Below are 27662 nucleotides of genomic sequence, written 5' to 3' on the forward strand. Positions count from 1 at the left end.
TGGTCTCACAGTGCGCTGTCCGATCCTCTTCCGTAACACAGAAAATGACACAAAAGTTAGGAATTTCATCATACCAAAACCTGAGCCATTGCCACGTTGAGAAAAGCAGTCTCCTGATGTCTGCTGAAACACTCTGGCTATGCCTCACCTGGCTGAAAAAGCAATGCACTCAGAAAGGTGCAATGCTTGCTTTTACACTGAGGAAGTAAAAGGGATCCTGCTTAGCAATGGAGAAGACTTTGAGGAACTGCCAGAATCAGTGGCAAACCTGTCACCTGCTTTGGGGTCCCCTGATCCTGCCTGGGACACTCAAATAACAGTCCTCACGGGAAACCACATTTCTCTCTCTGTAGTCAGCAAATGCACTCTGGTGACCAACTGTTTTATGCATGGACTGGATTCTTGTAATGCCCTTTATCCCTTGGAGCTAACTGCAGTGAAATGAACACTGGAAATTTAAAGTTGACAATAGCGTATGATGTCCCATAGGTTAGACAAGAAAAGGAACCTCGAAGGCATACCCCATCAGCACTTGCTGATTTTATTAAGATACCAAGATACCGTTAACTTACTACAGCTGAAAAGGTTTAGAAGCCAGTTATTTCAGGATAAATTGCTTTAGCAGTCCCAATGTCTTTTAGCGTCTGATGGCAGACTAACAGTGAGGCTGGTACAAACTAGGATCCTATGCAGGGCATGCCTTACAAAAAGAAAGACTGATTTAAGAACTTTATATATAAGCTCAGTAATAAGGTATTGAACTTATGCACATGCACAGGTCTCCTGAAATCAGATCTGTCAAAAGAGAGATTACGTTCTATGCAAGAATAAACAGACCAAATAAGCTTGCAAATCTGAGCTACTGCCAGTATTTATCTGGGACATTAAGTACTTCTTGGACTGTTTCTGAAATATTTTCTGAATTTAAGTTTACTCTGAGTTTGGGCAAAGTTAGTATATATGTAACAGCAAATATCTATCTTATCTATACTCAGGTGCTTATGAAGCAGCTGCTGAACTTCCACAGATTGCAACCTGGGGTTTCACGGAAAACCCAACTTCTTATTTCTCCCTTAATACACCTAGGCATGCACTACCACTGCACAGCCTGTGCTTTATGAACAGCAGTCCCAAGTCAAGCTGTCCCGTTCATGATCACAGGGGTCTTAGGTGATCCTGAATGGAACATGGCAGGAAGTTATCCTGGTTATCACAAAACCTCTTATTTGTTATTTGAATGAATCCATGAGAGGATTTTTCATTTATATGCTAACAGAGCTTTTGCCCAAGGGTGTTTTGCAGCTTCACATTGTGACAGGGTGAATCATGTGTTAACAACACAACCAAGTTCCTCAATGTCAAGTTCCCTCAGCATCAGTAACTTTGGAAATAAGTGATTAAAGAGGATATACTGATTACTCAGAGTGGGATTCACCTCACCTACCTTCAGCCATGCAGAAGTTAGGTGTCAAGTATGACCTGGACATTTAGGCTTCTCCAGAAGAATCCAATATAAAGGGGCTTAGTCACTACCTGCAGTTGCCATGCTTGCTTTTTCCTCCATTCAGTACACAGGGAACAGTGGCAACCGACTTTGACTCGAAGTCTAAATTTTATATGATTTAATTTGGGTGAGGTCAAGCCTACCCAAGTGCCTGCCTTGTGAAAAAGCCTTGTTTGCCTCAAAAGGAATAGTGCTTCATAGCAAAAAGCAATTTGAACTTTGAACTAATTTAGGAAATTCAATACCAGTGTCAGCTTTGAGTCAAAGGTACCTTTGGCTGCCTCTGACTTGAGCTTAAAAAACAGGTATTTCATATCAGGAAGGCTTGAGTCAGGAAAGAAGAGTTAGTTGTTAGGCAACAAGCAACTCTTAGTCACCTTCCTAAGGGATGGTGGAGGCTTTTTCCCCTACCTCATTTCCTTTTGTCTGAAAACCAAAGGTGCAATATGACACACGTAAATGAAAACCGGCTCTTATGCAAAAACCTCACACCCATTAGCTTCCATACATTGCAGAAACAAGACCTGGAGCTGATAATCTTCACGGAGCACAATTACAAAGAAATTATAGCTAACGTTCTCATTCCTCTGTTGCAGTACCGCACCTCTTCTAGACACTTCAATCAAGGGTACAGATAAGCTGTAGAAGAAGGAATAGAAAATGTGTGTGCTTTTGTGTGTGCAGTTACTTTTCTCTAAACTGTTTCTGGTCACCATTTTTACCAAAAAAAAGGCAGATTCTAAAATTTTTTTACAGAAGTGCAAATGCTCATCCTAAGCAAAGCATCAGCCAAAGTGGGGGAGAGGCTTGTGACTATCTTTTGCCTATTGCTGTAGTTTATGTAATTCTGATTTCAGTTAAGCAGTTCCTGTTCCATCAAAAAGTTTCAATACGATGAAGGTGAGAAAGGAAGCTCACAGCAAACCTTTCCCTTGCATGATGTGATAAAATAAATGTGCTTATTTAATTAAAAAAAAAAAAGGAAAGAAAATGTAGGCATTAAATTAAACCTTTGCAAATAAAATTTGCAAGGATGGAATACTGCAGGTAAGATGATCAAACTGTCTTAACTTGTTCTCCTTGTAACACCAGCTTTTCATACTGATTCCTCTGTGCGTATAAGAAAAGTATGTAATGAGACTGCTAGAAGTGATTTGGTTTGTGTCTAGTTTCTGTCACGATTCTTGTACAACACTTATTGACACAGTCTGAGTGGCTGTGATTTCATGCTTGTACAGGTCTCTAATAGGAAGCACCATGCTTTGTCATCCCATTAATCTCAAGTCCTTTCATAAGCACTACTTTTAATCATTTGGGAGGACTTTCAATACAAATGTATGTGTGCCTAATAATGCTTGCATAATGGATTAGAAAATTTAATCACTGAGCTTCCTAGAGGTGTGCTGAACACATACATCACTCAGCTTCCTAGAGGTGTGCTGAACACATGCAGATCCTCATTAGATAAAAAAAAACCCCCCAACATAAAACGTACAGGATCAGTCCATTAAATTCCAATAATCTGCTAGTAATGCCCAGCTGGCTGGTGATTTGAATAAAGTTGCTCAGAAATCTGAATGGGTTTTGCACCAGAAAATGACAGTTCTGAACCGGGGGGGGGCTAAAATCTCCTAAAACATGAAATTATTTTAGTTTGTTGAAATGTTTCATGATTTTTCAAGGTGAAATGTTTGAATCTCAATTGATTTTGTTAAGATGCATACTCTATTAAATGTAAAGCCCAGAAATCAGTAAAACATTTCAAATGGAAAAGTGATACATTGTGTTTTAGGGAGCACAGAAACGTTGTTTTTCAAATTTCTCCCTCCTTTCATTTTTTTGAAGTAGAACACTGCAATAAAAACAAACACATATGCAAAAATCATAATGCAACAGCACTTCTCAGGGAAAAATATTCCTTCAGAAGAATTCTTAGCATCTTCATACTTAAATGTCTTCCTTCTAATGATCATCCCCATCTTTTTTTTTTTTTTTTTTTTATTATGGAGGCAATAGTGCATGGAATTCAGGGTCTTTGCATGGAGACAATAGGTAGATGTGTCTATTAGGCTATTATTGTCATCGGTTTTAGATTACTGCTGCAAGTTTACCATCTCATAGATGATCTTTATCAGATCATCAATCAGGTTATTGCTGTTACTGCATTTCCATGAGCCCCCAGGTGGGAATAATTTGGTCTCTCAGCATGCTCTACTCAGTCACAAGACCTGCAGATATGAACGTTCACAACTTACAACAGACATGCTCTTTAGACAAGTAATGGGGGTGGGAAATTTTCCAGTTTCAGAAATCATGGAAGGGTGGAGCTCTGACTCAATGTAGTAAAACACCTGTTGCAACTTCTGACACTCTTCAAGGCTGTAAATTTGTTTCAGGAGGCACTGGCAACTGTGGAGTCTAATATTCAGGTGCCATTCACAGCACCTGCTTTTAATGCAGCAGCGATCGCAATGGCTTCAACCTCTGCCTTTCCTCAGGTAAGTGGAAAACAGAACAAGCCTGGCAGGAGCCTCTGAGTATTTGATTTAGATTTTTCACCAGACTATAAGCAGGTCAAGTCCACTGATACCTGTAGGACAGAAATCTCCAAGAAAACAAGATTGTCCTTCCTTGACTATTTGCAGCTACGAGGACCTGGAGTCAATATCTTTCCATATAGCAGAGAAACAGCTGATGTTTTCCTGGCACATTCGTTTTATCCACCACAAACAATGAAGAGGTGTGAACTGCTTGCTCCACATTGCAATTCCACATTGAGGAGTTGAAATAAGTAGAAAAATTGGTCTTTACTCTCTTTTTCATCCCTTATTCTCTCTCCCTCAACAGCATTCAAGCAGCAAATCAAGCCCCTTGGAAAATGAAGAAAGAAAATGGATGATGCATTACGTAGCCCCAAGCGACGTTGATGTTAAGGTACCAACTTCAGCAAACTAAAAATAGGTGGGACTAAACCAATATTTTTTTGAGAAGGGTAGGATTTTTTTTTCAAATCTGATTATTAAAGATTCATATGCTTATTTAGAAATAGGAATATTTCACAAAAGAAAATTTTCTTTAGGTGAAACATCTGCATTCCATTATTTTTTTATTCCATTCCTTTATTTACATAAATTGTGTTATTTTCATGGTTTTATTCCTTAGAGAAATTCCTTAGGGAAAATGTTGTCAATTTACTGTTAAAATGGGCCTTCTTTTAATACTGTCTATCACTATTGACATTAATGGAGTTTTAGCCCAGCATGAAAGGAGAACGTTGCCAGTGTTGGAAAGTCAGAGTATGGTTGTTGGTGATCCTTTGGGTTTTGGTAATTAATGCCGATTTCCAGAACAAATGCCCACTTTGATCACTGTGCAACTCTTCACAAGAAAAGCACAACAACTCTAGCAACCTTTGCAGGGCCTGTGACAGAGATATATTTGCATCAAACACATACCAGCTGTATCAGTGATGATTTTTGTCTCCACTCTCAGTTAGCTTGCAGATGACTATGCATTGTGTCAAGCTGCCTCAAAGTAAAAGCAGGGCAGCTCCAAACAAAAAGCTAACTTACTTTTGATGTTATCTTAAATGGTGTTTGATTCAAGTATCTATAGCTCATAGGAAACCTGTATGTTTAATTTCTTTTTTGTGCAACCAGACTTCCAAATCAATAGAAAAACTACAAACATTTTTTTGCTTATGTATGTCGCAACTTTATCAAACTGATTGATCAAAGTGATTTCTTGTTAGTAGCAATCTGGCAGCTCTTCAGATAGTTTGTCACCCTTTTTGTACACTAATTTCTATCAGTGGGGTGTGAAATGATGTAAATGGTGAAGTAGCATAACAAAAACTGACATGCTGTTTAGGTGTTCATAATTTGCTCTGTGTGTGTGCTAAAGCTCAGCAAGGGAATGTACTAAAGCAGGAAAAGCAACTATTAAACAGTGCAATGACCGGATCTCTGTAGCATTTTTGTAATGATTTACTGTATTTATACTGAAGTTGTGTTCTGGTTTAGAATATCCATGGCTAAAAGCATCCAATCCTTCTTCACCGCTAAGGTAGTTACATGTATATAAAGCTTGTTAGAATCCAGCACATGTTTTTGAATGTATGTAAAGTAACATAAAATGATCCTGTGGCCATAAACCTGTGCATATAGGGGCTATGGGACCCTTTCCACAGCTTTAATTCATTGTTCTTGTCATAATTTCTCCTTATCAAATGAACCTCTGAAAGTTCTGTTTGCTATCCATAGGTGTTTAACTACCAAGACGTTCTCAGACACTCTTTGTTTGCCTCCTGCCTTTTGAATAGATTTTCTCTCCTCTGTAATCAAGCTTGGCAGAAAATTGGCATTAAAGGCACAGACTTGTGCAAGCTGGCCAATTCCTGCCTCTTACTGGCATTGGGTTTCCTGGGCAGCTTGCAGTAATTCGCTTGATTTTTTGAAAGCCATAGCTTGCCATCTGCAACAGAAGGATAATCCTTACAAGAACAAGTAAACAGGTGCAAAGCTTTCCTTAATGCTAATGCTCAAATATTTGCCGAAGTACTTGCTTCAGTTTGAGAGGACTTTGGGTAGCTGTGTGATAAACTGAATAGTTACTGGATTGGGTTTAGAAAAACATGCCCAGGGGCCGCACATGGAATTTAGCTGTGTTGCCTACCTACAGTGTAAAGCCAAGTATGCCCCACTGCTAAGTTTTCAGGAAAATGTAACAACTTTGTGAAACCTCTTTCATATTTTAAAATGGATAGGAGCATCAAGACAGCATCTCTTTAACTATTTCAGGGAGTCCTGAGTTGACAGTTTGCCTTCTAGCACCCTACACATGAATACAAGAAAGATGAAACATGCTAAAGGAAGATCATAAATAGCTGTGAGTAAGGTAGCCCATAATTACATTAAATCTAGAAAATTTATCACTGGATATTATTTTTTAGTGCATTGTCTTATAGAGAATAATTTGTTATTTCCAAAATTAAAAAAAACTAATGGTATTTTCCTTGGCAAATTATCAGCTTAAAAAATAGTTGTTGGCTCATCATCTGTGAATGCACTAAAAACTTATAAACAGTAATGCAAACAGCAAGAAACTAGGAAGCATAATCTCAGCTCAAGATTAGTAGTATTAACACAGGGCTGGGAGGCTCACCAAAGTATTCAGCTGGACACAAAATCTGAAACCAGAGAAGAACTAGGAGAATTTTAATCAGTTTTTGATTTATGCAAGTGATACACATAAAATGATGTACATTCCTTAACGGTTTGCTGCAAAGCTAGAAAAAGCCACAACGTTACCAAGGGCCCTGTCTCCCTTCCCTCTTAAAAAAAGTATCTGTGATTGAAGTGTGTCATGTAAGGTCACCTTTTTCAGGGGTAACAATGAGCCTTTAAGGAAGGCTGTTCAGTCTGACCATCACTCTGTCATTGCAGGGATAAGTTCAGAGGTTCAGGGTACACAGATTTATCTTTATTAGAGGGGACTGCAAGAGGATTTGCTCATCTCTGTACTGCGGATTCTCAAATTTTGGTAATACTTTCCTTATTCTAGGTATCAGGAGTTACTCCTGGCTTAATATGGAATGCAAATTTTGTGCTGAAATTGGCTGTTTATGATAATTAGTCACTCATGGATAGTTGTTTACATTACCAACTCCCTGAACTAACCATTTTTTTAATGGAATACAAGTGATAATCAGCAGCAGCAACACACTTACTTACTTTTTAGTTTATTAGCGTTGTTCAATGTCTTATTGCAATGAAATGATGACTAGAGGGAAAAGTTGTTTAGGTGCATGACTTCCATTGATGGCACCAGGGACTTAAGCTTCGGTTATAAGAAGATGTTATTTTGCTCTTTGAATTTTCTGGAGTAGTTTTCATGTCTGGCATTTGGCCATCAGAAAAGTATTAGATGAAGTAATTTTTCATTAACTGCCTCCTCTAAGGACGATAAGTCTCCTTTTCATTTGTCTCAGAGATTTGCTTTATAGTTAATAGTTCTCTTAATAGTTAGCAGTTCTCTTCAAAAGCATTGGTGTCTCAAATGATGATGTTGATCACTGAATATTGTTCCTCCTTTGATGCCCTAAGGAGAGGATGAAAATGTTTTCTAGAACAGATTGGGTTTTTTTCTGAAGGACTTTGATTTGCACAATATGGCCATCTGAGTGTTATACTGAGAGAAAGTGAGAGGGGTTCAGAGTACAGACTGGTTCTGAGTGCTGTGAAAACCCTTTCCTAGCTGGTAAAAATGTTGAGAATATGGAGATAAAACTAGCGTTTTCATTATTCCTTTGAATTTAAAGTAATCATTACTCTTGGGGGCAGGCTAATACCAGCAGGGATTTTGCTAGTAAACCATGCTGACCCAATGAATAGACCCAGGGAGCAAGGCTTAGGCTGAGGGAAGCTCAGCCATGGCTTGCCTGGCTGCATGTTCTCTGCTACCAAACACACTTACTGAATGCATCTCTCAGGTTCACATCACTAGCTCTTTCCTCTGTTCTTAATTCCTTGAGTGTCTTTTTCCATTCTCTCTCTTGTGGTCTTTGTTCCATGACTGAATGCTGGGTGTGCTCTGGCTGACATAGCCTGTATCTCACAGGACTCAGTTTTCTCAGGCAATACAGTGAGATTTTTCTCCTGGTACACAGAGTTCCCCTGCACAGCTCACTGGCTTTTCTCTTACACAGCCCCTACTCAGAGCTCTCCTCGTGGAGGTGAGAAATAATTCTTGCTTCTCATTCAATCAAATTTCTAATCTGTACATTATGGCTGATAGGGGACTCTCCCCTATTGTTCCCTTGGCAAGCTCTTCAAATTTAACTAAACTCCTCTTTACACCAAGACATCTTCCTGTGGCACCAAATATCCCCATCCACTTTCTCACCATGATTCCACATGAAATTAGGTGTTTGAACCCTTGCATAACCTTTGACACTATCTAATCTGTGTAGCATCTTGCTGTTCTTCATGGAAACACTGGGTATGTTCTATTGTTTCAGGGTTTGGGGTTTTTTTCCTTCCTAATACAGCCCTCCCATACTCTAGGTCTCTTATCAGTTTGTCTTCATTTGCATGCAAAGTATGAGGTTCTTGTGATACATTCTTCACATAACCTGTACTCTAGTCTGCTGCAATGGCACTCGGGAATGAGCGCACAGCCAGTGGCTTGGTGTAAACGTGTCTTTGCAGAACCCACGCTTGTTTCTCTTTCTGTCACTCTACCTCTTAAAAAGTCATGGTAGTTCATGCACATCTCTGACAATCTTTAAAAATACATGTTCCAAAGTGCTGGCTGAAGGACTGATGCCATTAAAGAAGGCAAAGAGAGCACCAACACTAAATGTGATTCCTTTAACTCTTTCCTTTATTTCCCCTGAGATATCTCTGCTGAAGTTTTTATGTTTCTCTAATTTAAGTACTATTTTTGACAAAGGTATACAAACAAATGAACACACCCAATGAGTGTTTGTTCTTTAAGAACAAAACAGGTTGAGGTAAGAAGACATGGAGTTATTCCTTGGCGATGAAAAAGGAATGGTCTAACAATAATGGTTGAAACAATAGTGTGGAGCTGGCTCAGCCCAGATTCTGATAATGCTGAGATCTTAGCTTCCCTGAACAAACAGCCCTATAAAATATCCTGTGCCCTACATATGACTTTAAGCAACAGTGATTAACTTCCTATTTAGTTTTGGAATACACCCACCCAGAAGCCAAGATCTTCTACCCCTTATAGCCTGATAAAGAGAATGCGTTTGTTCAGCACTTAATAGCCCTCTTGTTATGGGTGTGCTGCTTCTTTACCTCACAGCAAAAAGTATTAGCATTTTAACTAGTCCACTTACTGAAAATATTCTGACATGATTCCTGATTATAAGCTTGAGCTCATGGGAAAAGCTTTATGGTTAACTGGTTAACTTTTATTTTAATATGCCTTTAAATTACCCAGCATTTTCTGAAAAATTCATTCTTGCCATTTCATTGGATAATTTCATAGCTTGAGAATTACTGCAATTTTTTTGCAAATTCCTTTTATGACCTTCATGTCTGTCTTCCTCATAGAGATGGAAATGGTTTGGGAGGTTAAGCTAGATTTTGTCATGATGAATTCCCCGTGGTTCAATGCTTTACACACTTCAGCTGATGTACTGTCTTGTCTCACTGATTTCTTATACTTTGACCTTTTCAGCAGTCTTTGACTTTTGTCACAGTAGCAGCACCTGTGAACGTGCTTTCTCTTATTTCACTCCAGAGTTTCTCCCTGTTATTTTAATTGATGTTTCTCAGAAAATAGATAACATTGCCTAATTATTTCATCATCTTCCACCAGCACTCCTCCATTTTCACTTCAGATAATATTTTCAAACTTTTAGTCATTACCTTTCACAACAGCTTCTTACTTTGGCCACCTTTTGTTGTTGTTATTGTTGTTTTGTGAGGTGACTTTAGTAAGAATTACTGATCTATTTGCCTTCTGCCATTATCTCAACTCCTCCCTGAACTCTTCCTGAATATGAGTGACTACCATCAGGCCTCCACATCACTGAAGTGGCCCCTATTGCTTGACCCTGATACATACTATGCCTTCAGTATTATTTGGCTGAATATCTTTCTGCAAATCTACAAGTGTCATCATAATTAGTTTGGTCATTTTATAATTTCCACAGACCCTTGCTATTAGAACTGCAAACTAACACTTCCCTACTCCCAAATCTACCTCATTTTAATGCTATAACATTTTGGTTTTATTGATGCTTTACTCAGAAGTCCTTCAAAAAATAATTATTATTCCATAACCTTACTCTTTCAAGGTTGCTTTTTAATATATATGTTATACTGTTTATATCTTCCCCTGTCATTGGAGGTAGCCAGTACAGAATCTGCTGATAACATCTTTGTATGCAGTCAGCCCTCAGGTTTTGACAGACTTTGAAAGAGTATTTTCTTTCTTGTGCAGACCCTTCTCCTCTGGCATTCACTGCAGTCTTGCTGTGTTACCCCAACTAACTAATGAGACCTGTTCCTATTATAATCACACATCAGCTTGGGAATAATTACTCAATATAGTCTGAAATTTCTGAAGTTCTTCCCTTTCTTCTGCTTCTATTCCTAAACTATGATACAGGTAGCCATTCGCGGTGCTGATTCACCCTTTTCATTCAGTCTGTTGTGTACAACCATGGTGCAACTCTCTTTCCTTTCTGTAAATTTCAGCTATTTTGACAAATCTTCCACAAATGTTCCCACAGTCAGGGAATCCAGACAGCTATCTATGCTGCAGCCATAGCAAACTTTGCCCATTTTCTGCATCTTTCTGCTGGTACCCTGGTTGCTCTAGCTGCTGTTGCTGGACATGATGGACATGTTCTCTGAAGATGTAAAAATCCCTAAAGCACATGTGATTGTCAAAACTTTTACAGACCTGTGAAAGCCTAGCATCTTCAACAAGGAATTGGAGATAGCCTTCTTTGAGATGGATTGTAGTCAAAACCATGTACTTTGTTATACTACTCCATGTCTATCAATCAGCTAACCACATTGGGTAAGGAAAACTTCTGTTCCCACAAAGCAAGCTAGGAATGTTTGTCCAAAGCTCTGTATTGCCCTGGTGGCCTGAGACATTCCCTAAGGTGCTAATACTAATCCTTAGACACCCTTCCATCATGAAAATGATTCTTTTAAAAACAAGTGAGAAAACCTAAAAAGAGCCTTCTTTTTTTTTTCAACCAAAATTGGAGCATTTCTGATTTGTGAATCACTGAATTTTGTGTTATCATATTGGATGCTGATGACTACATGTATGATTTAATGTAGCTGGCTAACTGAACTTTCTCAGCTTATTTACCTCCTGTCTCCACTTTCCTATTCATCCTCTCCTTCCATGCTTTCTGTTTGTATGCTTTGGTGACTGCAGACTTTAGGGGCTGATTAGGTTTGTGGAAAAAGTGCATTTTGTTGCCTATTGTATTTTTGCTGTGATGCCAACTGGAAGAGATGGCTTCAGCAGAACCTGGGTTCCTTTCAGTGTTTGGTTGTCATTACAATAAATACACATATCCCAAACTTTAAAGCACATCTCCTTTGTTATTTTTTTCAGCAGGAGGAAATGTCACCTTACTCCCTGCTCACTGTAAGAATCATAAAGTTGAGAAATGCTCATCAGGCAGATTTTTGTAAGTACCAGATTTTCTTACTGACATTATAGAGTTCTAAAATTACTGGATCAGCCCCTGCTTGTGCTAGCCACTGCACAAATGCAAAACACACAAATCATAGGAGCTAAGAAATCACAATCAAAGCCAATTTCTGCCACAGAGTATCTATTTACAATCTCAAAGGTTCTCTGTTGTTTGGGGTTTAAGAATTCAGCAACAGGTCAATGCCAGGTAGGGAAGTGACTAAATCTTTAAGACTTTCATCAGTCAGCAAAGCACAGACAAGTTGGCTATTTCAGAGGTGTGAAAATATCCTAACACCAGTTTTAATACCAAGGTGTTCATATCCCATGTCTATAACAAATACATAGAATACAAGGCTGAAATCTTTACACATCAATTGCTCATAATTCTTTGCTCTGAAGAGCCCCACTGCATCTCAGAAGTTCAGTGAGATGTATAGTGTACATATCCTGAGCCAGCCATGTTGTTATGGATGTTTCTGACTCTTGCCCCTCACTGAAAGATGTGTAACCAAAACCTTTTGGGGACTGTAGTACATGGTATGTTAGAGCTTACATGCGAAGTGTTCTGAAAATGTGTGGCATTTGGCCAGCCCTTACCTGGTGCTCCACTTCTACAGAGGTTTTTCTCTGGAGAATTTTCTCCTGCCATTCCTACATGTGCCTCATGAACTTGGCAGGTCAGTAATAACCACAGTTTTGCATATCCCTTTACTATACTGTTCTTCCTCTCTTTGCTGTGCATTTTCTTTCCTTTTTGGGACATTGTGCTGCAGTTCACTAATACCACAGCCTCTCCACTGCCCAACATTTCACATAACATGTTACCCCTCTCCTCTGTCTTCCCACTTTTTAGTATTTTTAGTACAACTAGAGGATCCATCAAAGTGAAAAGTCATTTACAATTGCTGTTTGCACAGATCAAGAGGCAATCCTTTAGCTATGGTACTCCAAAATGTGGTGGCTTAGGTGTAGTTATCAAAGCTGTCAGAGGAAATGTCTGTACACTGCATGTCAAGGACTCTCAGATTGTCTTGATACACACCCTGAAGTTAGAAACTCAGACAATGACAGGCACAACTTTTCCAAAGATATAAGATGAGGTGCCCCACGCTGCTAGTGAAGCAGCAGCTCCACTCCAGATTACTTTGGCCTGGAAACCCTAACAGGTTTTGCTTCAGAATGCTACTTTGGACTAGAATCCTTGCTAGCGGACAAGCAGCTCTAAAGGTCCATCTTTCTGTGAGCCAGTAAGTCATTAGACAGACTTTGAGGAAGGCTAAGGACATGGCAGGATATCTTCTTGTTTTCTCCACGTAAGCATTACTTGATTTCCACTGGATAATTCAGAGATGGCAACTTTTTCACCCCAAATGCTACCATTTGTTTTTATCTTCATCTTCTGAGGGAACAATATTCTACAAAGAAAATTCCTCAATCACCTTTTTGTATTCCAATCACTTTGGTGCTTCAAGAACATAGATGTCACCATTGTTAATTTTCCAACCAAACGGAGAGAAGTGTTTAGTTCACATGTTCTGTAATACTGGGTTGCAGACAATAGAAGAAATATCATAGCATAGCAAAGAAGGTCAAATTAATTTCTATTCTTTTTCACAGCTGTGAAACACTGCACATATGTGCAAGACCTTACCTTCATTCCTTTGAAGTGCTGATTTAATTTCTTTTAGTATCACCTTTGATCTAGAATGGAAATTGAATGACAAGATAAGAATCATGATTCACCGGCTTAGGCAAAGGGATTGCACAAAGTAAAATGATGCTGCGTTCTCAGAAAATAGTGTTACTGTTATGATCTTGTCCTCCATCCTGAGGACAGTGGGATTTCAGAAGAATTCTTCCATAATCAGATGCAGACATTTGGAAAATTCCCATTGTCACCAAAATGTACATTTCTGGAGTAGGGACCAAGATATGTGGGCTCAGTTTTTAGCTCTGCCAACAGACTTGTGTAAGTTTAGGCAAGTCACCCAAACACTCTGTGCCTCTGTTGCCCTATCTATAAAACATGGATAACAGAATATCTTCTTCCACACATTTTCTCTCTCGTCTATTTAGATGATGTGCTTATTTTGAAAGGGGTTGTCTCTTACTATGTGTAGAGGGATCCTAATTTAAGAAGCGAGGTAAGTTCTGGAAACAGTGAGAAGTATCTTCAGATTCTTTTGTTAGTTACCGGTAAACAAGATTTGGGGACCAGTAGGTGAAGAAAAGGATGTCTTTCTCTCTGTTGGTAATTCCCCAGGTACATTGTGACTTTGGGCCTGTTTCTTAAGGATGTCATACCATAATGGAGCACAGTAAACCACCATACCATTGAACAAGGAAGATAAACTATTAAATAGCTCTGTTGACTGAGCAGCAACCTGCCTGTGCTCTCAAAGAAGCTGGTCTCCCAGGAAAAATAGTGTGATACGAAGTGATTTAAATACTTCATTACTATGCAAAAAGGTATCTTGTAATTTTTAAGTGCTTGATTTTGCACTGATACCAATGTCCTTTTAGCTTAATGTTTTGGTTTTGACACTTGAAAGTATTTGAAGTATCAGAAAACTAGAATAGTTACACATGCTAATGTGTGCTGATGACAATTAGAAAATTATGTTTACCTAGCCTTGTCTCAGCAATATGATCTTTTCCCCTGAAAATGGATTGTAAGCAGCTGATACAGGTGCTATCTGACTAAGATATCAGTGGAAGGTTGACAATTTTTGTGATAACATATTTCAGATTTCCCTAGATTTTCATCTTCCAAGTATCAAATCCAGGAACAAGCCACCTTTCCAACCAAGTGCAGCAGCTTCTATGACTTGCTTTTTGTGCCCGCATGCTGGCTTCCCATCTTTTCTAAGCATGCGGTTATCTGCTCGCTTGAGTTTCTGTTCACCTCCACTTGGCTAAAACATGCTCCATTTCCCTCATTTTCAATCCATTTGTTGCAAGTGCAGTCACACCATGTCCTTTGGCCATTAGACTCCTTATTTTTTTTCCCTGACTTACTTGCCAAATCCTGGCTTCAGTGAATGGCGCTTTCTATATGCTTCCACTGACATTCCTCGCTATTGAGTGCACCCAGCTTCTCTTGGCTGTTTTTTAAACATGTACCTCAAGACCTGTGGGATGTGTGTTTTGCAAGACTGGGATGGAGTCCCAGCTTATCCTGAAATCTGATGTTACACCTTTGCCTGTAGACAACACTTGCTGGTGGAGCTTGCCAATAATTGCATAAGTTTTCACACAAAGAAAAAAATTAAAACAAAAAGAAAGCACCCTGCTCCTCCTCAATGGATCAATTAGCCCTTTTCATATACTTACAGTCGCTCCACCACTTTTGCGGGCTCCTCTATACTTAGATAATTTTCAACTCTGACATCTGCTTCATACTTCATACAACTGGTTTCTGTCTTATCGTATGCAAATGCTCTTGGCAGACCTGAGCTAATTAGTTTTCACTGTGTTTCTAACTGAACCTTATGCCAATTCGTAATCATGGGTCAGACTCAAACACACATTTCTGGCACTCCCTGATCTCACTGTGGGCACTAGAGAGGCGGGTGCCCAGATAAAATCACTTACACTCATCCTGCTGCTCTGCAGGCGCTGGGTGTCATCACTAGGCTCCAACACCTGTATGCAGTTAGGCTGGGGAGGTGGTGGGCATGCTAGAAAGGAAGCAATTCTGGTGAAGTTTATGGGGCTTTTACAGTCTGGCACCTGCTTTGTGGTGGTGTTCCCCTCCTCAGTCGGAGACTGCAGACAGGTTTGGGTAAAAGAATGACTTTTTTGGTCATTGGTGTGTTCATTTGCTCCTCTTCAGCTGGAGATTAGTGCCAGATGCTTTTACAAAAGCTTATGTTTCCTGACTCTGTTAATGGTGTCAATTGTCTTAGAGAATTCCCTATGTGTAGAAGGAATTTCTGGCCAGGATGAGGTGGCGGGGGAAATGGTGTATTAGCTCCTTTCCTCGCTTCTAGCACCCTTTCCAGTGATTCTGTTTCCCAAAAGGATGAGAAAGGAGCCAGGTGATGGGAGAGGAGGACCATGGTGGCACAGGCTTTCCAACATCTTCCAGGTGCACTGCTTAAATAAATGAGTTATTGGGTGGCTACACAGAGCTGCACCAAGCTCCCAGCCTGGCCCACCTTTACCATCATTAGCGTTTACTTGCTGTTTGATTGCAGCCCCTAAAGCCCACAGCCAGCGCTGACACCCTTACCCCAATCCCACAGACAAACAGATGATCAGTGAGGGGATCTGCCTCATCTGGCACACCTGAAGCCCAAGCACAGAGGGGAATTGCCCTGAGGCACCGAGAGTGGAAGCAGACCTCTCCCAGGTCCTCAGGCAATGCCGGTGACACAGACCCACAGCGATGTGGCCGTCCCTGCTACAATTTAGTACAATATGGAAGAGCGAAACTCTCTTGGACTCCACTGGGTCTTGCATAACCCTGAAGACCTGAGTAAAGAGGTCTCTGTGACAAGAGTGCTCTCTGAAACCATGGCAGCCTACACAGGTACCAGTTGATCCCACATATCAAGAGCTGACCTTTGCTACTGGAGAGCATTTGGGCTTGTTAATGCATCAGGGGTGAAGAGGGCAGGTGTCAGGTCTGGCTTGACCTGGGTGTTTGCAACACTCTACCTGGACTGCAGAGGTGAATTTGAGCTGTATGTCCCAGTGAGAAAGTACTTGGAGTGAATTTCAGGCTGACAGGTGCTTTCATCCCAGAGACAGTAACTTCTCTGATAGGTGTTGTCCTGCCAGTTCAAGAGGCTGTGGGTAGGGGGATCCCTGGGTTGCAGCTGCCAGAGCTGCAGCAGGACAAGGCAAAACCTTAGGGGGGTTGAAACGTGACTGTGCTTACCAGGTATATTCTCTAACTATAGAAATCGGGTGCATGTGGAAGCTGTCTTAGCTGTGGAAGGAAACCTGTTGGTCTTAGCTGGGAGGTCAGAACAATAATGCCTCTCCCTTTGCCCTTCCTTTTGTTGTTGGATTTTCCTTTTGGTTTTCATCTTTGCATGAAGAGAGAACTTGCATATTTATCAAAGAGGAGCTCAGAGACTTTCTCCTCTCCCAGCTTATGAAATTATTTTGTGAAAACTCTTAATTTATCCATTTAAAGAAGTAAGTCAGTTCTGGGGCGATACACCTGGAGTTTTTGCAAATCAGAGCATTTCTCCAGAGACATCAGGGGTTATTTTTGCTATGGAAAATAAATTCAAGCAAATTAGTGAAAATACACTTAGTGCAGGTGATACTCACAGCCCTGCCCCAAGGATGCAAGTGGTGCTGGTGGTGCAGGAGGTAGAGGTGACCTAGGGTGTGAAAGCTTTGCTCTGTGACTGCAGCAGGTACTGCACCCAATGAATCTGTGCTCCAGGGAGCAAATCCTACTTTGCCACAAAACTTAAATGGCTGGACTGGGTGGAGGGGTCATTCACACAGGGACTCCGTCCATTCCTGGTAAAGGACATCACTGATTAAGCACAGTAGGTCTATGAGCTTTTGTTATTTCCACAAGCGAGCTACAGAGAGTAATATTACGCTTACAGATGAGTGTTGCATGTGGATTCTTGTAGAGGACCGAGTTCAGTTCAAATCAGCTCTCAGACAGGCAGCAGTTGGAGGTAACTTCTTAATATTGTTTGCATCATACTATGCTGGTGAGGGAAAATGTCCCTGGAGACCATGTCTATTGATTGAGAAATGGGAGTGGCTCTCCTCCTCCTTTTAGGTGAACTGTAGTAAACTAGGATTCAAGGAGAACCTGTCTGTGCAGGTGGAGAGGAATTCACTAGGAGAAAATTATTTCTTTTTTTTGGTGTTATGAAATGCAGTAACAAGACAGATGAGTTTTATAGTTTATGTTCATTGTTCTTACAAGACTAGTTTTTCTTGTATGCTTGGTTTTTCAGTGCTGTAATTTTCTTCTTTCTTGTGATGGAGATGAATGCTTTTAGAACGTGATGGTTCATTTCAGGATCATGTCACAGGACTGTACTCTCACAGAGCAGCAAATAGCTGGCTGCAGTTCTGAACTTTTGTGTTCAGTCCTAAATTTTTAGCCTATCTTTAGCTTGAAGACAGAGATAAGAAACAGTCCCACCAACGCACAAATGCAATTGAATCTAAAGTTAAAAATTGGAAAAGGATAGCAGGGTCACTTAGTGCTTACTTCCAAAGAGACTGTGAGTTCAGATGTCTCAGCATCCACATGGGGTGACTTTATGTCATCAGGGAATGAAGTTGCAACACGTGCACTGAAGTAAGGGCCTGGCATGGCATGAAATTGCTAATGATGCCCCGCTATTGCATTAAAATTGGAGCATGAAGAAAATGCAAATACCATTTCTCCCAGGTAGCAATGAATAAACTGGAAGATTTTCAGTAGGTCTCTTGTACGCTTTTTTCAGGGATGAGAGGGAGCAAAAAAAGCTGGTTAGTTATTCCAAGTGCTCCCATGTAATGAGGGTATCATAGTCTTCATAGTATTCAGCAGACATCCAAATACCTGTTACTTTTTATTTGTCCCACTGTTCACCTCACAGCTTAGCCTGGCTTCAAGTGAACTGCTACTTCTACAGAAATACATAAGCTCAGTTAGAGTCACAGCATGAGGAATAGCTGATACTGTCTGTACAATTCAAGGAAAATAGAGAAAATCACAGGAATTTTATGGGAAACAATAACCTCAGCCCATCAGTGGGGACTGTAGATGAACTGTGGCAAAACCACATATGGTATAGTCCCCTTTCTCCATGGGAGGAAGATGTGCTTTGTCCTAGTGGTTTCACCTCACCTCATCTTCAAGGTCAAATTTGCACTCAGTAGTTACTAACAATTATATGTAATTTGTCTGTGACCAGCTAGCCTTGATATTGCAGAATCACATAGAGTGGCTGAGGTGTGAAGACACCTCTGGAGATCATCCAGTCCAGTCCTCTGCTCAAAGCAGGGTCAGCTACAGCAGGTTGCTCAGAGCCATGTCCAGTTGGGTTTTGAACATCTCCAAGGATAGAGACTTCACAACCTCCTTTGGGCAACCTATGCTAGTGTTTGACCACCCTCATGTTAAAAAAAAAAAAATTCTTCATGTTTAAATGGGATTTCCTGTGTTTTGGTTTGCGTCTATTGCCTCTTACCTTTCACTGGGCACTACCAAGAAGAGTCGGACACTGACTTCTTTGTTTCCCTCTCCCGTGCCCCCAATCAGGTATTGATATACATTGATAGATCCCCCTGAGCACTCTCTACTCCAGGGTGAAAAGTCCCAGCTCTCTCAGTTTCTCCCCATATGGCAGATGCTCCAATGCCCCCATCTTCTTTATGGATTTTTGCTAGGATGACTCAAGTACATCCTTAACTCTCTTGTACTGGGAAACCCAGAAATGTGGCCTTGCCAGTGCTGAGTTGAGAGGAAGGATCACTCTCCACCTGCTGGCAACACTCCTCCTAATACAGCCCAGGAGGCTGTTGGCCTTGTTTCCCACAAGGGCACATTGCTGGCTCATGTTTAACCTGATGTCCACCAAAATGCACAGGTCTTTCTCTGCAGAGCTGCTTTTCCCGCTGGCCAGTCCCCAGCCTGTCCTGGTGCATGAGGTTATTCCTCCTCATGTGTAGGACTTTGCATTTCCCTTGCTGAACTTCACGAGGCTCATGTCAGCCCAGTTCTGTAGCCTGTCCAGGTCCCTCTGAATGGCAGAACAGACATCTGGTGTGTCAACCACTCCTCCAAGTTTTGTACCATCTGCCAACTTGCTCAAGGTGTGTTCTGTCCCACCACTCACATTGTTAATAAAAAGATGTTAAACAGCATTGGGCCCCAGTATCAGCCCCTGGGGTATACCACTAGTAACTGGCCTCCATCCTGGACTTTGTGCTGCTGATCACAATCCTTTGAGCATGGCAGTTCAGCCAGTTGTTAATCTACCTCACTGTCCATTTATCTAGCCTGTACTTCATCAGTTTGACAAAGAATTGTCAATAGCTTATTTTAAGTAAGTATTTGTGAAAGCAAAACACATATGGAAAAATAATTTTAGAAAGTAGCCTCATGAAAATGTTTTGTCAAAGAAAACACTCCAGCAAATCAGTAAATTCCAGATGAAACAGTAACAAAAGACATTCATTCATGCTTGACTCAGAGTTTTAGCACTGCCAGCTTTCTCAGTTCTATCACAAATCTCGTTTTATACACTGTGTAGTTGAGAGCTGGAATTTTAAAAAGGATAGAGCATTTTGGTTTTCATTAAGAATCAAAAAGGAAAAGAAAAGAACTGGCCTTTGCAACTACAGCAAAAATACAGAAATGTGTCGTTCCTGTACCCTGCGATGGCCGGAAGCCAAAAAGGAGAGAAATTATGTCTCAGATCAGTTTAACATTTCTGAATTATGTCCCATCTCAGCCACTTTGGTGATTTTGGGCACACTGGACTTGTGTTTTCATAACACTTGAGATTGACAGTGATAAGTGTGTTAATGAAAGGTGGGATGGTCTAGACTGCCTGAAGCCACATTTGATTCTTTGCTTTTGTACAGGCTTCCTATGTGCTCTTGAGAAACTATAGGTCAGAGCCAGCAATACCACTCATCCGGACAAGTACATCACAGCTCGGCTGGCTGTCAGACAGCACAGTGAGGGGAAATATTTCAGTTATCAAATAGATGGGTAATCCCAGCCCTCCTGTACGTTGTAAATTGAATATTACACTGGTAATCACCAAAGTCAACATATTATCCTGTCACTTCAATTATGTAAAAATTTGAGATGCTGAAATGTCGTCTGTGGAAATAATTTTAAAGATAGAAAGGCAACCTACATCCTTCATGAGGGAAAAGTCCCAGCAGTGTCAAGAAGTTCCTTCAGATTCAGCATGAAGAGTTACCTGGTACTATCCCTGCTCTACAGGCATCATCCTCTGGGGATGTCCCAGACACAGGGCCTCTGGATTTCAGGCAACACTTCATATTTAGGCAAGATTTCCCAAAGCAATGTATCTGATACCCTGAACAAAAACACCAGGATGAACTCTTTTAACCTTGAGGAACTGACTCAAACCTGTGCCGTGCTTACAGATAGTAAGTTTTGTCTCTCTGCTCATGAAGTAGTTACCTCTATTGACTGCCATGGGACCAGACTTCTCCCCTTCTCTTTTTTTTTTTCACCAAAGCCTGTGTTTATACAACAGGATGGATCAGCCCTTCCAGCTGCCGCTGGAAAAGTTCCTGTCCAAGGTCTGGGAATCTCTTTGGTGTTTGCTTGGTTCATGATCTATAGGAGATAATCCCTTATAGTAAGTGCAGGCTTACTCCCTTCATCCACAAGATCCAAATTCTTTCTGCCACTTCGTTTTTCCTGGGAAGAGATGTGGAGTAGGAAATAGCTTCCAGGTCTTTTAGGCATCAGCAAACACTGGGAAAAGGCTCCAGCTACCTATTGACCTCCTGAAAAAGCAACTGTACTGCTGGTAGGCCTCTCCCTTCCTACCCCACCTGAGGACGCAATGCTCTAGGTAGCTGGAATAATTAATTTTCCATCGTGAAGCATTAATAACCAGGTATGCCAGACATTTATTATCTCAATCAGACTCAGACCTGATTCTTTTAAGATTTCTCACAAAGCTAAATTGCCACAAAGACAATTTACACCCAATCTATCTCAGGGTCTGAAGCTCACTCTCTGCTGCATGGGTTGCAGTTTCTCCTCCCACCAAATTTGCAGAGAGCTGAAACAATGTTGATAAGAAGCAATATAAGACTCCTGGCTATACATGTTGTTCTATCCGCTGGCTAGGACTGTATTTTTTTTAAATGTGTAGGATTGTGCACAGTTATTTGCATACACTGCTTATTAAAAACAGTGTTGTGAGGAGCAACAAATTAATTTTATCCAGCTGTGTGATTTCTATCCTTCTGGTTTGGCCAATGCATATCAGAAAGAACCGGCCATCTCTCATCCATGTTCAAGCTACAGAGCGTTTAAATGCCTCCACTTCTCATGACATGATTCCACTGCCAGATATTTTGTGCCTATATTTCTGTAGTAAGCCAATCTGATTGCTACGTGAGCCTCTGGTTGCCATCTGCTTCAGATGAAAAATTTCACACCAAAACCATCAAAGACTGCAGAAATCCTGTGTGGAATGAAACTTTCTACTTCCGGATACAGAGAAAAGTCAAGGTACACAAACCAAAAACTCTCTTCTTCATCTCATCTCTATGCACCTCCTTTCAGTTTAGCCCAGAACAGGATGTCATGTCTTCTAATGCCTATCTGAATTTACTTAAAATTCCCCTAGCAAGCTGGAGCAAAACAATTTTGGCTTTTGCTGGAATCCACTTCTCTCCTAACAGATAGTTATTATTTATATATCGGTAATCTGAGTCTGACCTCCTTGTAGAAGGCTGACTGGACCAATGACAGAGTGACAACACAGAGAAACTATGAAGTAAAAATATAAAGCAACACTGTAACAGAAAAACACATCTTTCCCTGAGAGGACATGAAATAATGGCATATCAATGCCAGGAAGCTGCTAAATCCTAGTATGATTAAGATCTTTACTCAGTTTGCTGCTGATAATTACACTACACTCAAACACCTATGAACAGGTGGCTGAAAGTGGAAAGCCCAAGGACATAGAAAGGTAGTTATTGATATGAAGTGACCTCTGTTGCCCCTGTTGATAAGGGACAATATAGGACTTCTGGCTATCCATATTGCTTCCTAAAAGATTGCATTTTTTTGTGAGAGCTACTTAAAAGCATAAAAGGTGACCCAAGAGAAATCTCAGTTCAGCCTTAATTGATAAGACTAGAAGTTGTTTCTTATAAAGCAGATTACACTTATTTTCTTACTCTTCCTTGTGACACTTTCTCATCAATACTTTTCTATTTCCTCTCTGTAAAGCAGGTGCTGAACCTGGAAGAGCTGCAAAATGTCATGCTTCTTCAGTACATGATAATGAATTGGACATTTTTCATTTCTTTTCCCAGAATATTTTGGAAATTACTGTTTCTGATGATGACATCATTCATGATGATGACAACACGATTGTGCTTTTTGATGTAGCTAAAATCCCGCTTGGGGAAAGAGTGCTTATGGCATTCCCACTAAATCCACAGGTAAGAGCTCCGTCAGACATTTAGTACATCTTGATGTCCATTCTCTTCCCTCTAATTAAAGAGGTGTGCTGTCTCTTCTGTCTTTTACCACCAGGATCAGCTTGGTGGTAAAAATGTAACAAAACTTATGAAAATCTTGGAAACTGTACACTAGTGACAAAATGGATGGCCTTCTCAAATTCCTGTTGGTTTCCTCTGGCAGACATCATGGCCAAATTCCCAAGCCCCAGAGCAGATGTAATTTTAGGCAAGCTTTGCACTTTTAATAATCTGACAGAAAATGACAGAGTTTATCTAATCCTCACAAAGATTACAAAAAGAAAGACAATACAAGGACAGGAAAATGGCCTGTTTCCACAATATTTTACTAAACACTAAGTCTTAGCATATGGTGTTCAGCACATGGAAGCTGGCAAGGAAGAAAGTGTGAAAAATAAAGGTTTACTAGGGAGACTTGTAAGGACCAAACACCCTTTGTTCTGCTAGTACAATTGAGATCTTCTTTTCCTTGGGGAAGAAAAAGCTGCCTCTGTCCTCTAATGCTGACAGTAGCAAGCATGAAACAGAATATTGTTACTTATTAAAGCATAAAGGAAACTGTGCTTCCAAAAATGAAGGTCACTTTGCAAACCTCTGCACATGCTAATAGAGACTGCTTCATTTTTTTTCTTTCTTTTATTTTCAGAGGAGGGAGGAGCTGGAAGTTGAGTTTGTATTGGAGAGCATGTGAGTAAAACCCCATTATTACAGGAGCAGCAGCTTGGAGTGGTGCATCGGTGCAGGGAAACCTTCTGTACACCCAGTATCATCTTAATAGCCAGATGCACCCTTTTTCCAAACTTAATGTGTACATCAGCAAATAATTGTAAGAAAGGAAAATGCCATGATGTGGAGAATGAGTTCAGAATTTTAATTCTGTGACTTTCTCTTACAATTTATATATTACTTACATAGTTCAGAGCTTGTTTTCTGGGGCTGGTAAATCCCCCTGCAGTAACTGTAGATTTTCTGGAGAGCGTTCTCTGGGCAGCTTATGGCTGAGGAGAATATCGCTACCCAATCTGTGACATACCTGTGCTATTAAGGCTGTTACAAACACTTTCCAGGTGCCTTATTGCAATTGAATAATTTCTGCTACGTAGTTATGTGGCATTTAGTGAAAAGGGAGCATACTTCCAGAAACAATAGGAAGGAGAAAAAAAAAAAAAAATTTGAGAGAAAAACGTGTCCTGTTCAGGACAGTATCCAGATATTATATTGTTTATAAAATACATATTATTTGTTCTTGCTTTCTAGCCGGGGTCCTCCTGAAACCATCATCACAAATGGGGCAATAGTGGTAAAATATCATTTGCTCTGTTCTCTTGTGTCCTTTCCCAGATCTTTCCTTACCTTAGCTGACTATGGTGGCAGTGAGCGAAACATTGCAAGTCTTCATTCTTTAGTGACACTTTTTGTCTTAGGAGCTTTATCTTTGAGGAGGCCAGCATGATCTTAAAGGAGCCTTCAGAATGCTATCATTTTCCTTTTTTGTCTGCATCCATTGAAAATTACAATGTGCTTAGCATAACACCATCTTCCCGCATGACAATGATGTTAATTCTCACTTTCACTGGATCTGGCAGAAGCCTCCAACAGAGCTGGCCCCCACATTCAAGCAATGACCCTTGCTACAATGACCTTTCCAACATCTGCCAGCACTGGTGGTGAGATGTCTGGAAGAGTAATCTAATTCTCTGTCCCCATCACATCTATTCTAGTGTCGTGAAGTAGCCTGCTTGGAAGTTCACTTGGACAGAAGGATGAAGAAGAAGCATTCTTCAGGTAAGCTTATGAATTCTTTAACTGAGTATTAACGATTTTACCCTCTCTAACAATGCCTAGAAATTGCATCATCCAAATATTAAGGCTTTAGTTGACCAGATCTAAGGTGATTTGTAAAAACTTTGCAGTAGGGAATGCCACCAGTTCTGCAGCAGGTGTAGGTTTGGGCTTCTGACTTCATGGGGAGCCTTGTGCCAGACTAGAAACAACATCAGATGCTTGTACAGAAGGTATCTAAACCCCAGGCTGAGATCCTGAAAACCTCTGCTGTAGTACTGCTAAACCCTGAAGAAGCTTACTTCCTTAGGTGTCGTAGTCCATGGCCGTAACTTTCCTCAGGATCTCTGACAGTTCAACTTCCGCATATGCACAGAAACACCTCATTTTTTGCAGGGGTTAGCCACTCAGCAGCTGGCTCCTGCCTGACCCTGATCAACATCCAGAATCTAGAAGTTCCTCTGCCCACATCCCCTGAGGGGCTGGATCTGGTAGGCAATCTCAGAGCATGCGTAACACACACCAGCAGGATTAGCTGATCTCTTGATATAAATAGGGTCATCTGCTGCAGAGTCAGACCTTATTTTAGGGGACTGAGAACTTTTCTTGCTCATTATTTGGCCTGGGATGAGGATGATTTACAATGCAAAGTACCTGGTTGTATTCACTGTGTCATGATGCAACAGCAATAGAAATGCAGCAGTCTAAAATTCAGTGCTATTCACATCACACTCCCATCCAGCTTCTTGCTCAGCCCATTATACAGATAAAACCACCTGTAATGTTTGGGTCTTGGATGACTTTCAGAAGACAGCTTTCTAAATAAAAAGGAAGAGGAGAAGGGGTTTGTTTAAAGCTACTTTTGCTTCTTTTTTTCCCTTTCTCCCTTTTTTGCAATTAGAAGTAACTTTTTGTGTGCATTTTATCTCATTGGTTTAGAGAATGAGCTAACATTTACAGTGAGAGGATCCTTTGAAGAAACCCAGAGAGTTTCAGTTGGCTGTGACTCCGGCTCCCCAGTCCCAGATCCCACTCTCTTCCACTATGCCAAATACAAGCAGCCTTCCCTGGATGTTTCACTCACAAAGAAGAGGAAACTTCCCACCTTTGTACGTTACCCTAGAACATGGTAGACAACACAGACAGTCCTATGATCTGACCTTTACATGCGAGTAGGCAGCAAGAGGAGAATATTTCTGTCTTAACCAAAAAGTACTCCGTGCTCCTTTTCAGTGTGCTTGCATGTCATGCGGAGCAAGAAGGAGAAACGTCCCCCTGACTCTCCCTCTCAAGTCGCTCCCCTCTGAGCAGGAAGTAGTATGTGAGGTAAGTGTCCGCTTTTAAAATTGTTGCTTTTAAAGCTTTTGCTTTTAAAAATTGCTGCTGGTTCCCAAGAGGCAGAAACTGAAGAGCACCTCTCTTTACACAGAGCCAGTTGTTTTCTAACCTCCCTCGCATCTAGGGCAATGCATAATGAAGTAAATTATTTGGAGCAAAATAAAATGGGAAATCCAGGGGAGAAGGAGGAAGAAGAAAAATGTCTAAGCTGTTGCTCATGCTCCTTCTATTGTCCATGTCCTTGGCCAGGCTGGAGGTCACTGGGTGCCACAGGGACAGGGGGTGAGGCTGCAGCCTGGCACACTGCCATGGGAGGCAAACCCGTGCCACAGTTACGAGTGCTCAGCCTCTTTTGGCTTCCCCTTGTATCTCACATTGTTTTGTGAGAGGCTTTAGTTTCAAGACCCATGTTTAATGGTGGTCCCTTCCAGGGAAGTGAGGTGTAGCACCGAAGCTCTTCTGCTATTTATTTGTGTAGCTAAGGAGTACCAGTGCAAGCTACACCTGAGTTTCACAGCAGAGAGAAGATGCAGACTATAGATGATAATACCAAAGTCTTAATTTATTAAATCGCTGCACACCTCTGGGTACTAATGAAATATTGAGAGGACAGTCTATCTCTCAATCTCAGTTCACTGGGGTTCAGAGCTTTCTAGGTATAATGATGACCCAAAAGAGCTATGTCTCATTCTGAGTGGGGGAAAAGGACTGTTCTAAACAATATGTCAATATTGATAATTTTACCTTTTTTAAAATTTCAGCACAGAAAATTTGATTTGCGCTTTAAGGTGAAAGAATGGTAAGATACCTTATTTATCTTCCTTCTGTGTTTTTCCCCTTGGTTCTTTGAATTTGGATAGTTGTCGATCAAGTTCCAATCCCTTTGTTGCAGCCTGCATCCTGAATGCTGGCTTATCCTCCTTTCAGACTACAAAATAAAATGGACTTGGTACACAATACAGAGATTTTCAGTGACCCTGAGTTTATGTAACGGGACTATACAGTGAGTTAAGAAAAGGTTTTATAAAGAACACACCAATTTTCTATTGATATTTTGCTGCAATCAAAATTATGTGCTAAGGGCCACTGTAGACACTCTTTGATACATCTACAACTTATTGCCAAATGCAGATTTTCAATAAAAAGCAGCATTTCAAAACAAATTGAAAGAAACCTTTCTATTTCCCAAGGTCAGAGGAAAAAACTAAAAGACCAAAGTCAGCGTGCCTGGCCATTCTAGGATATGAAGAAATTGAAATAATAAATGTGCCTGTATTTATTTTTTGAATGTCTCCTCAAAGAGATAAATGCAAATTAACTCAATCAAGTGATTGCTTATTTCTAAATCAAGGAAACACATTGTGTATTTTGATATATGGTTAAGGCCTTAGTAAAATATATAAGATGAATATGTTACATTATGTAACATATTGTAAGGGAAGTTCTCTTCACTTAAAAAAGCAGGTGCATCTTCTGTCATGCTGCAAATATGCTATGAGAGATACATATATTTAAAAACTTCTTCCTTACCACACCCAAGAAAGATTTTCATAGCAGCTTCCAAACTGCAGCTTTAGTGCTTATAAATATCCATAAATGACTATATACATGCCCCCCCCCCCCCCCCCCCAAAACACCAAACACCCCA

General features: G+C 40.5%; 1 protein-coding gene across 1 annotated transcript in view; it reads left to right on the top strand.

Moving 5' to 3' along the window:
* The first annotated feature begins 3975 nt into the window (after positions 1-3975).
* The window catches only part of LOC104839654 (cytosolic phospholipase A2 epsilon-like), a 38164-nt gene continuing 14477 nt past the window's right edge, over positions 3976-27662 (top strand). Inside the window, exons 1-11 of the mRNA XM_010580054.1 lie at positions 3976-4002; positions 4352-4438; positions 11624-11696; positions 21775-21911; positions 22727-22855; positions 23541-23581; positions 24152-24194; positions 24616-24679; positions 25616-25785; positions 25910-26002; positions 26776-26813. Of these exons, the coding sequence (XP_010578356.1) occupies positions 3976-4002; positions 4352-4438; positions 11624-11696; positions 21775-21911; positions 22727-22855; positions 23541-23581; positions 24152-24194; positions 24616-24679; positions 25616-25785; positions 25910-26002; positions 26776-26813 (902 nt within the window). The remainder of the gene's footprint in view (positions 4003-4351; positions 4439-11623; positions 11697-21774; positions 21912-22726; positions 22856-23540; positions 23582-24151; positions 24195-24615; positions 24680-25615; positions 25786-25909; positions 26003-26775; positions 26814-27662) is intronic.

The sequence above is a fragment of the Haliaeetus leucocephalus genome, unplaced genomic scaffold (assembly GCF_000737465.1).
Source record: "Haliaeetus leucocephalus isolate CR32 unplaced genomic scaffold, Haliaeetus_leucocephalus-4.0 Scaffold696, whole genome shotgun sequence".
Classification (NCBI taxonomy): Eukaryota; Metazoa; Chordata; class Aves; order Accipitriformes; family Accipitridae; genus Haliaeetus; species Haliaeetus leucocephalus.